At 39.4% G+C, this 12330-nt stretch overlaps 1 protein-coding gene across 1 annotated transcript in view; it reads left to right on the forward strand.

Annotated features, from left to right (window-relative positions):
• The first annotated feature begins 4581 nt into the window (after positions 1-4581).
• LOC136045464 (macrophage mannose receptor 1-like) overlaps positions 4582-12330 on the forward strand; it is a 48107-nt gene continuing 40358 nt past the window's right edge. The window contains exons 1-3 of the mRNA XM_065731346.1: positions 4582-4642; positions 8651-9052; positions 10137-10310. Of these exons, the coding sequence (XP_065587418.1) occupies positions 4582-4642; positions 8651-9052; positions 10137-10310 (637 nt within the window). The remainder of the gene's footprint in view (positions 4643-8650; positions 9053-10136; positions 10311-12330) is intronic.

Consider the following 12330-nt stretch of genomic DNA (forward strand, 5'->3'; position numbering starts at 1 on the left):
TTTCTGTTAATTTTTTCTGATTTTTCTCTTCGCTTTTAATTATTTTTGATCTCTGAAAGATTCAGCTAAATTTTCTGACTCCTATGCATTTTTACTTTAGTAGAAGTATGGAACAGTAAAGTTCTTAAAATGATCTTCATAAACAATTTTTAGGCTAACTTGAATTAACTCTTTACAACAGTAGAATTTTCTAGAAAGCTAACTTTCCAAAATGATTAAATACTGTGAGAACGTTAAGAGTTCTAGGATGAGAAAAAGGCCTGCTGCAGTGTCTGTACCCTTCCAATAGAGGTAACCCATTCTAATATTACAAAGCCTCACTAGGAGGCATATAAACTTCACTATTCACAGAATAAGAGCATAATATATGTATTGAGAGAGAAAGCATCTACAAACTTCTCACAAGTAAATCCAAAACATTTGAGAAAAAACACCAGAAAGAAATAAGCTGGGGAGAAGTCATCAGCAGGTTGCACTGCAGAACTTCCAAACCTCAGTGTCTTAATGCTGAAAGGCCGTTCTGTGCATGTGGGGGAAAACCTTCCACAGAAAAATCTTTGGTATGTTTGGATTTTGTTTAAATGACATGAGTGGATAGAATACGGCCAATTTATGGCTATATTCCCTCTCGATTCCAAACAGACTGTCTTACTTTGCAGTCTTTTTATGAAATGTATGTAACTCATGAAGTTTCTGGTTTTGAGATAAAAAACAACAACCGTGTATACACTGAAGTGATGTCTTGCTTAAGAGGAAGGGTTACTTTCAAAGCGAGTCTGTCTTGGCTGCATTCACCAATCTCCCAATAGGCAGATTTGAAGATGTGATCCCCTTATAACTAAGGGCCTCTTACCTGTCTTTTGGACAAAACTGTCCCCTCCTTGCAATCCAATGTCTAGCTGTATTTCTGACATAACGGAATACCCTGGAAAATCAAATTAGAATGGATAGAAGTCGTGTGTTTTCAGGTATTGGATGTTTTACAGCCATGGGTCTTATATACTTTGATTCTTGAGACTCTTCTATGACAACAGAAAGCAGAAAACCATCTGGAATTTCTTTATTTGCCCTAAACATCTGAAAACTTCTGGCTGCATTTACTGTGGCTTTTAACTATGCAGGCAACACTTATTTGTAGCTGTAAGGAACCAGATACGCAAGGGTGTGGACATTCCTCTTTGTTTTCATAATACGGGCGAGGCATAAACCAAACCTGGCATATTAGAAATCATGAGAGTATAAATACATTCCTAGTAGCCGTGTATGTTTATGAAGAAATTGTAATATACACACAGGAAAAATGACATTCTTATGTTCTTACTTTGCTTTAAAAGCAGAGTGCTGAAATTTAAAATTTTGATATGTATGTATCTAAGGCACAGATACAAGTTTGAATTTGTTGTATTTAAGATGAACATTATACATGATATTAGTGGTATTCTCAAGGGGCTTTTACTAGATAAAGGCTCCCCAGTGAAAAGTATGAAAGCCTTGATTTTTCACCTCCTAAAACATTTTATTCTGTTTTGGCTTCAGAAATCTCAAGATCATTACACTTTAGAATTACATTTTAGAGAAATACAATCTGTATAAAAAATAAATATTAATTTTGCCAATTCCTGTTTTTTTTTCCATTGCCCAATATCTTATTTATATAGCTTCTTAACATTGGATAGGCACTGTGATAACAGCAATGTTTATGTTTTTAGTTCTTAAGTATATTTAGTATAAACGATAATGCAAACGTTAGAAATGTGCAAAAACCCACTGAATGCCATCTGAGAGATACAGATGTACACAAGCAACATTAAAAAAATATCTTGGATGCATATGTGAGAGAATGGTTAATAACCCATTTGTTTTACTTCAACACAAACAAAAGGGGGTTATTATATTTCAGGTCTGGATATGATTTCATTTAGACAGAACTTTCCATCTTCCTGTTGACTATCAAAAATCAAGAGCCACCGTGACTTCACATTTTCAGGGTATTTTGCCAGGAACAGTCACTAGTTGCAAGTACTTGCTGTGCCAGAACTGGACAGGGTCAGACCTGTTTCAAAGAAATTTAGGCCTTTCTGTTCCAAATGCAAACGGCAGCTGGCTTGCTACCCAGAGAAAGATGAAAACATATCTCTGTCTAGGGTGTGTTTAAGTAGTATCCTGTCATTATTTAGCAGATTGAGCTTCTGGTGACTATTTGCCTACAAATCTCTATGGTCTGAGACTTTGCTGAATCCTTTTGTCCCCAAAGAGAGCAGTCCTTTTCCTTGGATTATTTCAGATCAGAATGTATGGTTTATGCAGTTGTACAATGATTCCCAAGGAGCATCCCAGGCCCAGACTTAATTGTTGTGCAGTATGCTGAAGATGAGACATGGAAGCTGAGTGAATGAACTCATCCAGATCAGCGAGGAGTATATATAAAATTGTGTGTGTGTGTGTTTGTGTATACATGTCCCACTCTCAAAATGACTTTGAAGTGGCAGTACCTCCAGTGTGTGCAAGGAAAAATGAGCAAAAAGCTTTTTTGAAGAATCAGGAAGGGAAGTAATTTGCTGAGAAAAGAATGACTGGAATTCCAGACTTACTAAGAGCTCTTCTAATGTCTCATTTTGGTTGGAAGGGACCTCAGGAAATCATCTAGTGTGACTCCTCCCTGAAGCAGGACTAATTTGAAAACTGGATCATGTTGTTAAGCAACTTGTCCAGTTTAGTCCTGGGAATCTCAAAGAATGGCCCAGTGTGGTCTCTTCTGTTGACTTCCATGTATAGCTCATTCCTGGCATGGCCACTGGTTGTCAGATATATATAGCTATTTATTATCATTTTTTCTGCCTATTTATGTAACATGTATTTACATTTATGTGCAGCCTTTTTTTTTTTTTTTTTTTTAATCTAAAGACTTAAATTACATTGAGACTGAACTTTGGATATTGTGTCCCCTCACTGTTTACCTTTGGCCAAGAGGATATCAAGGATTTCCCATCTTGTGACTTGTTCCTTTGGGCACTAGATGCCCTGCTGCTGGGGTTCCAGTTATTGCTGCTATTAAAATAAGCATGTAAATAAATATTAAGGCAACTTAGGAAAAATTTGTTTCCCTCTGAAAGCATTTCGCAAACATGCTTTGAATGCCTGAATGTTCCTAAGGTGGTAATATTAGAATATGGGGCAACTTTTCATTTTCAAGCTGTACTACTTTGAGTTAACTATATCTCCTCAGTGAAAGCACTTGGGTCTTTTATTAGTTCAGCATAAAGGTCATTGCAAGCAGTTAAAGAATAATAAATAGGTGCCATCTACTGCAGCATGAGAATTTGTATCATTTGCAGGATGAAGTTTCCCAGGTGAGAATCCATTGACATAATGACACAGAATTCTGCTTCCCACCTCTGGTTTTTGGGCCACACTCTGCCTGACCTTTATATGCATCCACAGATGTCACAAGAAATTGTGAAAAGCATCCTCTTTACTCCCCATGTAATGTTCACAGGAGGGCTAAGCACGGCTGAGTTGCCTGGCTGGCATCCCTACTATGTTACCCGGGAGCCTTGTGGAGTTCAAATGACCTTGGGTTTCATCTCTACTGTTTCTTCTCCTGCAATAACATTATAAAACTACCTGCTCACTCTGACCTGTCTCCTTCCATAAGAAACTCATATGGGTGCTTGCTCTGCTTTTCCACTCAGATGGAGGCTTTTGAAACTTTCCTGTACATACCAGAAGTTTCTGAGTGCCTGACAGTACAAGAAAACTGCAGATCACGCATTCACATCCATGAGTAATCTCAGTGCTTCTGAAATCCATCAGGCAGGGTATGTGGTATTACAGTGCTCAGTAACTGTTACAAAAGCCTCTGTATATAAAACAGCAGTAAGACTGATGCTTTCCATCCACCTGCAACCCCTCAGCCCACGTACTGACTTCAACCTCTACACAATGCTGTGCTGCTCCCCACAAAACAGAGGTGCATGGTGTGGTCTCCCTGGGCTGTAAAACCTCTAGGCAGGCTGTGATTTAAAGGCACCCTTACAGAAAGCTGACTTGAACTCCATGAAGAAGCTTCTTCAGCTTGTGGAAAGCCAGCTAGCGAGTGAGTGTCCCCCCACCCCATGGTTTGGTGGGCAAGACTTAAACGCGACTCCCAGCAACATCACGCAGGCGAGAGACCTGCTCCCGACCCCTGCCGTATAACGCTCAAACGTGGGAATTCGTGTAGAGGGGGAATAAAGGAGCTGTAATCAGGACTGGTTTCCAAAGCGCGCTGTGAAAGCCAGCGTTTACACACGTAAACGATGCTGACAGGGTCGCAAAGGGGATAAAAAAACCCACAAAAACAAAACAACACAGCAACGGAAAACAGCCCGGCTCGCCTCTCAGCTATCACCACCTTATCACCTGCGTGCGCCTGGAAGGAGGCTCTTCCCTCCGCTGGATAGCAAAGTTTGAACAGCGAATTCCTGTTATTTCCAAGCACCCCATGTGACAGGATATCTCCTTATCATTTCGAGCGCAGAGCTTTCCCCCGATCCACCGGCCCTTCACAAGTGCGGCGGAGCTGCTGTCCTCACGGCGGTGATGGTTCTCGCCCCGCTCCTGCTGCTCCTCGCCTTTCTCCCCGCTGCTTTTCCACTGCTGGGTAAGTGCCCGCAGGGACAGTGCACGGCGTGCCGGGAAGAGAGCGGGGTCCCCGAGCCACGCATGACCTGCGGCTGTTTGTGTGCGTGTGTGTGCGTGTGTGTGTGTGCCTGCACTCATCCACGGGCGAGGCTGCCCCGTGCGGCGGCACTTTGGGTTTTGGCATCGCGGGGTGCCCCAGGCAGGGCTGTCCTGGGAGCGTTGAGGTGGGCAGTGTGTTGCCGGAGGGGGCTCTGATTGAAAGCTGGAGCTTGCACTTGAGAACTGCTGATTTCCAGACCGCTGCTCTGGACCAGGGAAAAACCAGGGAAAGTTTTGCATCTGCCATTCCTCAGCATCCTATGTAGTCAAGGTTTACTGAAGGAAAGTTTTGTAAGGCCAGCTTTTAATGCTTCTTGCTTTCTGTAGTTAGCTACAGTCATTGTGGGCTGTCTGCTAAGAGAAGTCATGCCTGCTTTGCTGGCTGCCTCCTTGCTTCCCCTCTCTCTTCTTCTGCCTTTTGGTGTGCTGCTGGGGCACTCTGCCTTGTCCTTTGAAGCTGTTAGTGCTTCTCTGACTTCACGAGCCTCTTCCTGATCTCCACTCATGTAATCTATGATAGTTTGTGAGTGCTACAAAGTCCAACACTCTCTTTGTACACTGGCACTCCTAAAACGTAATCTCTACAAAAGATACTTGGCACAATCTTTCTGGGACTGGAAATAGGCAAATCATTAGTGTGATGGGTGAAGAGAAATAAAAAACCAGTGGGAAAAAATATCCATCAGGGTGCTGATAGGAAAAGATGCTAGCTGTCTCTGGATGGGTTCTTGTGGTTTAACACCAACAGGTACCTAAGTGCTGCACTGCTGTGCTCTCACCCCAGTCCTCAGGGGGACTGAGTGTGGGGATATCTGGCCAACTCCTGGAGCATCCTCCTCCTTCTTCCCCTGCAGCTATTATTGCTAAGCACAATCTCATCTGATATGGAATATCCCATTGGTGAGTTCAGGTTCACTGTCCTGGCTATGCTCCCTCCCATCCTAGTGTACACCCTCAGCCAACTGACATTTGGGGACTCAGGCTCTTGACACAGACTTGATGCTGTGCAACCACTGCTCATCAACTGCCTAAACATTGGTGCAATATCAGCACCATTCTAGCTACAAGTGCAAAGCACAGCACTGTATGGGCTGCTGTGGGGAAAGTTACTTTCAATTCAGGCAGAACCAGTACAGTTTGAGGGTTTGATTCCTATGCCTGTCAGGTTCCCATGTGTTCTAAAGGACCTCCTTCCAGAAGTAATTTTTGAAACTTTCATTGTGGGTTACTCTTTTAAAAAAATATTGTAATTCAAAGTACCAAGACTGATTTTCTTGGGGTGATGCTGTTGGAGGTCCTTCCTAAGCACCTCCTATAGCTCACCTGTAGAGAAGAATGGCCCCTGTTACGGGAGTTCTAAAGCAAATGTTACTACAGAGTAGTGATGAAACGCATGATTATGTCACTGAAATCTGGGAACAGAACTTGCCAACCCAAATGATGCATTAGAAAGCTGACATTACATTACTGCAGCACTGAGTGCCTGGGGGACCCTCTCCTTCTAGCATGTACGTGCAGGAGCTAAAGCACGCTCGTCATATATTCAGCATGTGAATATTCAAACACTTTCTGTGAAGTGCCTGCCCATCCCGAGAATTGCTATACATATTAAAACCTAATACTATGCATGCCCTATGTTACTATAGGGTTCTTTTAAGGTATCTTTGGTGGCTGTTGGGTTCCACTGGGAGGTGCTATCTAGCCAAAAGTCTGTATGCTTACAAGACTTGGTCTCTTATTTGGTCAAGACCTTATTTATAGAAATTGGCTGCTGACTAAGTTTGTAATTATCATTTTGACTTTGTTGTAGTACCTAACACTATCAGCTCTAGTGGGTTACAGTGTTCCTCTTCGCTTCTTGTGAAGTGAGACTCTGCTTTTAGATTCCAGATGCTCTGCTGGTCTAAGAAAAGACACAGAAGTAAAGCTGTAAATGAGCAGCCCTGGCCCATGATACAAGATATCTGTATGGTCATGGATGTGACAGGAGCTATGAATTATGAGGGAAAGGGAATTCTGCAATCTCTGTCACAGTTGCTCCTGTATCCTTCCACCTCATTCTTCCCTCCTGTTTGGGTGCCAACTTATTTTCAGTGCCTACTTGTATAAGCTGCTGCCTTGTGTTTACGCACTGCCAATGCCTTGTAAAGGTACAGTCAAAAAAGTAGAGGACCAAAGATTTGCTTTTCTTCCACCAGACAGACCTCTTTATTCAGCTTTCTGACATTGTCTCTGAAAACAAAATTTCACACTCCTTTGGTCTTGACTTCAGCAGTCCAGGCTTTTGGTTTTGGCATATTGTTTTTCATGTGTCTAGCACCCTCTCTTTAACACCATAAGTTGCATAAAATGCGTAACGTTGCATTAGACCAGAAGTACAATTTTTAGCAGTTTAAAAGATCAAGCAGTGTTTTCCACACTTGTGAAAAAGTCTGACATTTTTTATTAACCGGAAACTTTAAGTAAGATTTCAGGAAAGGGAGAATTGCAAGCACTGCATGTATAATTGTGCTAAACGCTGGTAGAAAAGCAGAATAAAAGGAGTTATCACCAGCAGTGATAATTATGTTTTTCCTTGTATTGTCTATGAATTAAGCTGATTGGCAAAAGGGAACAATTTCTATCTTCAGTGCTCATCAGTTTTATAGTGCTTCCCTGTGAGCTGGAAGCCAAAGGACAGGAGAAGGAAACTGAACCGTGGGTGAGATAAGTTTAGGTCAGCTTTTTCTCTCAGATAGAGGCTATTTGTTCCCAGCTTCATCTTCTTTAGTAATTTATGATCATTTCCACATTGGAACATCAGCAGAAAAGGGAAAATGTTTTGCAGTTAATCTGTTTTTTCTTAAATATTTTTGCATTGTAGAACTTGCTTACTTTGGTAATGTAATACTAAAATAAGTAATATTTTAATTAGCTGTAATCCTTGGAATAAAACAAGTATTTCTCTTCCTTTGCTTGTAGCTCTGTTAAAATACAGTTTTAAGACCTTGATCAACCTGTTGAATTACGAGATGCGATGTTAGTGAGTTATTCATTTATCATCCTAAAATGTATTTTAAGAGGACTAAAGGAGGAGGAAAAATTCTTGGTCTCTGGATGAGACCAGCTCACAAATGTTTTACCTTATCCAGGTAATATAAGAAATGCTAGAAAGCTAGTAACAGAACAGATAAATGTACGCTGTTAAGCATGTTGTAATAAGAAGGAGAAATAACTTTGGGAGCTCTAAACAGCCTCATAAAATTTCATTAGTCATTAAGAGGCGTACCTGATGATGGCAAATCCCATTGTTGACAGTATTTCATTCTTAGTGGAAAAACATAAGAAAGAAGGAAATCACTAATGAATGCAGCTGATAGAAAAATGATTATGTTACTGTAACTCTGCAAGTAGCTTGTATATAAAGGTAAAGAAAGAAATAAATGTTTCATCTTCATTGAGACTTCAAGGATTTTAGCAGAACTTACGAGAGTGGATCTCTCCACCATGGAAAAACACAGCCTGAAGAACTTACATTGTGAGAAAACTGCCAGAGCACTCAGCATCAGGATCCGCAGAGCATGGTGTGCATGCTCCTTCCTTTCACTCATTCCCATGGGTCCAGTTTGGAATAAAACTATGGATGGGCCTTTTACCTAAGTGTAGTCCACGCTTTAAAGACATGAGACTATAGATCAATGTCCTTAATGCCTTGCTGTTTTTAGGATAGATGCTTTCATTGACACAAAATAGTTGAAATGTCCTGAAATCTGAACTAGTTGTATTTTACAGTCACTTTAGCAGCTGTAGGCCACAGGAGGATCCCACCCTCTTTTGCTGAACAGATGATAGAATTTCAATCACAAGAGTACCATCCAGACTCATATTTTGTTTAGATATAGGTGAGATTGTTTCAGGCCAAGTGATTCCTTTGCTTTTTGTCTTACAGATACTAGCACCTTTTTAATATATAATGAAGATCACAAGCGCTGTGTATTGGCTCAGAGTTCTAATTCAGTGACTACTGCTCCTTGTGTTCAAGAAAATGAGTCACAAAAATTCAGGTGGGTCTCAGATCACCAGCTTATGAGCATAGCATTCAAATTGTGCTTGGGAGTACCTTCGAAGAAAGACTGGGTTCCGATCACTCTGTATCCTTGTGACAAGGCTAGCGAACTTCAGCGATGGGAATGCAGAAATGAGACTCTCTTTGCAATCCAAGGGGAAGATTTGTTTTTCAACTATGGAAACAGACAGGAAAGGAATATTATGCTTTACAAGGGATCTGGTTTATGGAGTAGGTGGAAAGTCTACGGAACTACAGACGATCTGTGTTCTCGAGGCTATGAAGGTAAAGTTCTATAAATTAATTTCTGTATTTTGAACTGATTTCTATGTGTATCTAATTACAATATAGGAAATTTGTAGGAGAATTACCTTAGTTGTCTTGGTAATCAGTGAATGTGGATTTTGGTGAATTCTACAATATTTGAGTGTTTGATGTTTTCTGAGAGGTTCATTTTGCTTTTTTGTCAAAGTTCTGATAATTAGATAATTAACCACGCAAAGCAGTGGACAATTTGGAAGGAGAGGAAAGCCTTTGGTTGTTCAGAACATGCATACTACTATTACACAACAGTTAATGATATCTTTGACTACTTACATGTGTACAGAGGACCTAGATTGAATGTCTGTGCTGTTGATTATGTTCACCTCTATTCTGCCACTCCAGTCCCAAGGAGAAAATATGATTTTTTTCTGTAAGGATTTAGTTAATTCTTGAAATCACTAGCTCCAGTATATTGACAGTGCATTTCTAGGTGCCCGAGGTGCCTCTGAAAGTTGGTGCTGAAGTGTTAGACAAATAAATTTTGAATAGTTAAATTTGAAAATGCACATATACACACACACATATATTTATGATGGTGTTTGGGAATATATTTGGCAGAGAAAGGCAAGGATCAATTTTCTAGAGTTCACACAAGGAATGATTACATAATTATGGCTCTGGATCAAGGGCTTTTATTTGGGTATAGTAAAAAGAAGTTACTCTGTGGTGTGTTCTTCAGGTTTATACCTATGTGACATGATGTTTAAAATGATCAGCAATTTATCAACGGAAGAATCAGTGATTGTGTGGGCCTGAAAAGCAAATTACTTGATTCTATGGATTTATCCTTTTGATTGACCAGAACTGACTGAACAGTAGTCTCCTTTTCTGGTCAGTGGTCTCCTTTAAGTGATGAAAATTGGTCTTGTGGCCATGGGTATCAGCTTTCACCTACGGATTAAAAAATATCTACATCCCATTCCCAAAACTTGTTGTACACTAAGTTAGCAAGCTGTACTTGTTATAATATGAACATAAAGATGGAGTTACATATATTCCATGCAAATCATTGCTTATGCATTTTAAAATTATTATGTCTCCTTAGATACCTACACAGTGAGAGGAAATGCTGAGGGAGCACCTTGTGTATTCCCTTTTAAGTTTGGTAATAAGTGGTACGCTGACTGCACAGATGCTGGCAGAGCAGATGGATGGTTCTGGTGTGGAACCACTGCAGACTATGATGTTGACAAGAGATATGGATTTTGCCCACTGAAATGTAAGTTTTGCATGTTGAAGAGTCTACTTTGGTCTTTTATTCAGCTGCCTGGGAATATTGCTGTCCTTTTCATGTGCTCTACAAAGTGTAATTCAAAACTGTATTTTTCTGTCCCTATACAGTTAGCTATCCTTTTAGGAACTTTTTTCTCTGCCTTTATTATTTTTTGAGACATTAAAAACATATTGGCAGTATTAATTCCACATATACAAACCTGCAAGACCAGTGTAAGTTTGTTACCTGTCTAGCATTCTTTCAGTAAAGCAAATAGGAGGTGTCATTAAAATTTTGTTTAGGTCTTTGGCATAATTCAAGGAAATCCATTTAGATTGTTTTTGGAAAAAGCTGCTTTATGCTGATTGCCTGCATGTTTCCTTCCTGATTCTTCAGTACTGGCTATAAAATATTCACATTTAGGTCATACAGTTTAACGAGAGACAGACAGAAGTAGGAAAGTTTTAGTCAGCCCTACTACAGAGAACTGCACTGTATTACAGAATAATAAGTTATTAAATTTTCAAGAGCACCTTTAAAGCACGCAACATTAAAGTCTTTGTACGTTAAAGATTATTTAATAAGATGTAAGCAGTGTTACTTTTTTAAAACTCTCTGGGGCGAGCAAAGGTGCTGATATCAAGGTAGATGATGCAGACCATTACAGCTGTTTTTTCTAGGACCCAGACAAACACTGAAATTAAGATTGAATCCATCGCTTTTTTTGTTGAAAACAAAACCAACTCAAGTGTTCTCCAATATGAGGAGGTCTAAGATGGTATTTATAAGCCATTATTATATCCAAAAGAAATGTGGAAATGTGACAGATGGTTCTTTAAAAAATATGCTGATACAGTGACAATGAAACAAATCTCAACAGAAGAAACTGAGAATTGTCACTGCTACTTCTGACAATTTTTAATATTCTAGGAAATGCTAGACACACAATGACTTTTTGAGCTATATGTTCCATTGCAATGTTAAAGCATGTGTTGAGGAAGGATGCACAAGGTAATGTCATCAGGAAAACAAGTCATGAGATGTACGTGCAGCTGTATTCAGTAGGCAAAAGTCCACTGAGGCCCCTTTCTTGACAATGGAAAGGGATAGAATTTCTCTGAAAAGTTTGGTAAGGCTTGTAATAAAACTTGCAACTGACTAGGAAAAAGCAAAGAGTGCAGGGAATAAGGAAATATTTAAATAGTTTTAACCTTGTGTATTATTTATTGTCCATTTGTGCATCCATTCAAAAATGCTGACTTTGTTTTATTTTGACTGGCTTTTTATTTTTTATGGCTAGCATTTTGAGATGTTTTGAAGGATTTTCCATTGTGGTCTTACATCTACTTCAGAATGCCTTGTGAATCGATCAACTAAGTTACAAAGGGTTTTTTGTCTTGTTTATTATGATTTACCTGGAACTTTTGACATGATTTTGATGCCATAAATTCATCTAGGAAAAAGAAAGAGGAAAGCACTTTAGAAAAATATACCCATATGAAGATAAGCATGTGAAAGAAAATTTAGTATTCGTTAGATTTTCTTTCATACTGTTGACAACAATTTTTTTTACACCTTTACATACAATAATGTAAAGTCTTATAAATTCCTTCCTGACTGTATGGTCAGAGAGAAGAGATTGCGGTTGTACTATAGGATGTCTAAAATGAATTATATTCAGTTTTCATTTTATTTGCTTCTATTCATTTAGTTTTGAAGAATATTGGACTGAGACTCCAACTTATTCTGGATGGATAATTAAGCAAACAAGACCACTTCTATTGTTACTGCTAGTTGAAGGCCAGATTTCAGCTTGCAATTTTGAAATTAAAATTTCTCAAGTCCATTGCCAGTCTTTCCGAAGGAAAGTACTATATATGTACTATGTAGGAGTACTACATATGATACTACACATGATAGTCCTGTTAACACTTTCTAAAATTACAATTGTAATAAGTATTTCCACTGGTAGGACATTTTTTCTTTCCTGTAAGTTTTGGCTTGTTTCTCAAGGACTATACCTGGA

Source organism: Cyrtonyx montezumae, unplaced genomic scaffold (genome assembly GCF_038088225.1).
Source record: "Cyrtonyx montezumae isolate F1298 unplaced genomic scaffold, pur_monq_1.0 scaffold_14, whole genome shotgun sequence".
Classification (NCBI taxonomy): domain Eukaryota; kingdom Metazoa; phylum Chordata; class Aves; order Galliformes; family Odontophoridae; genus Cyrtonyx; species Cyrtonyx montezumae.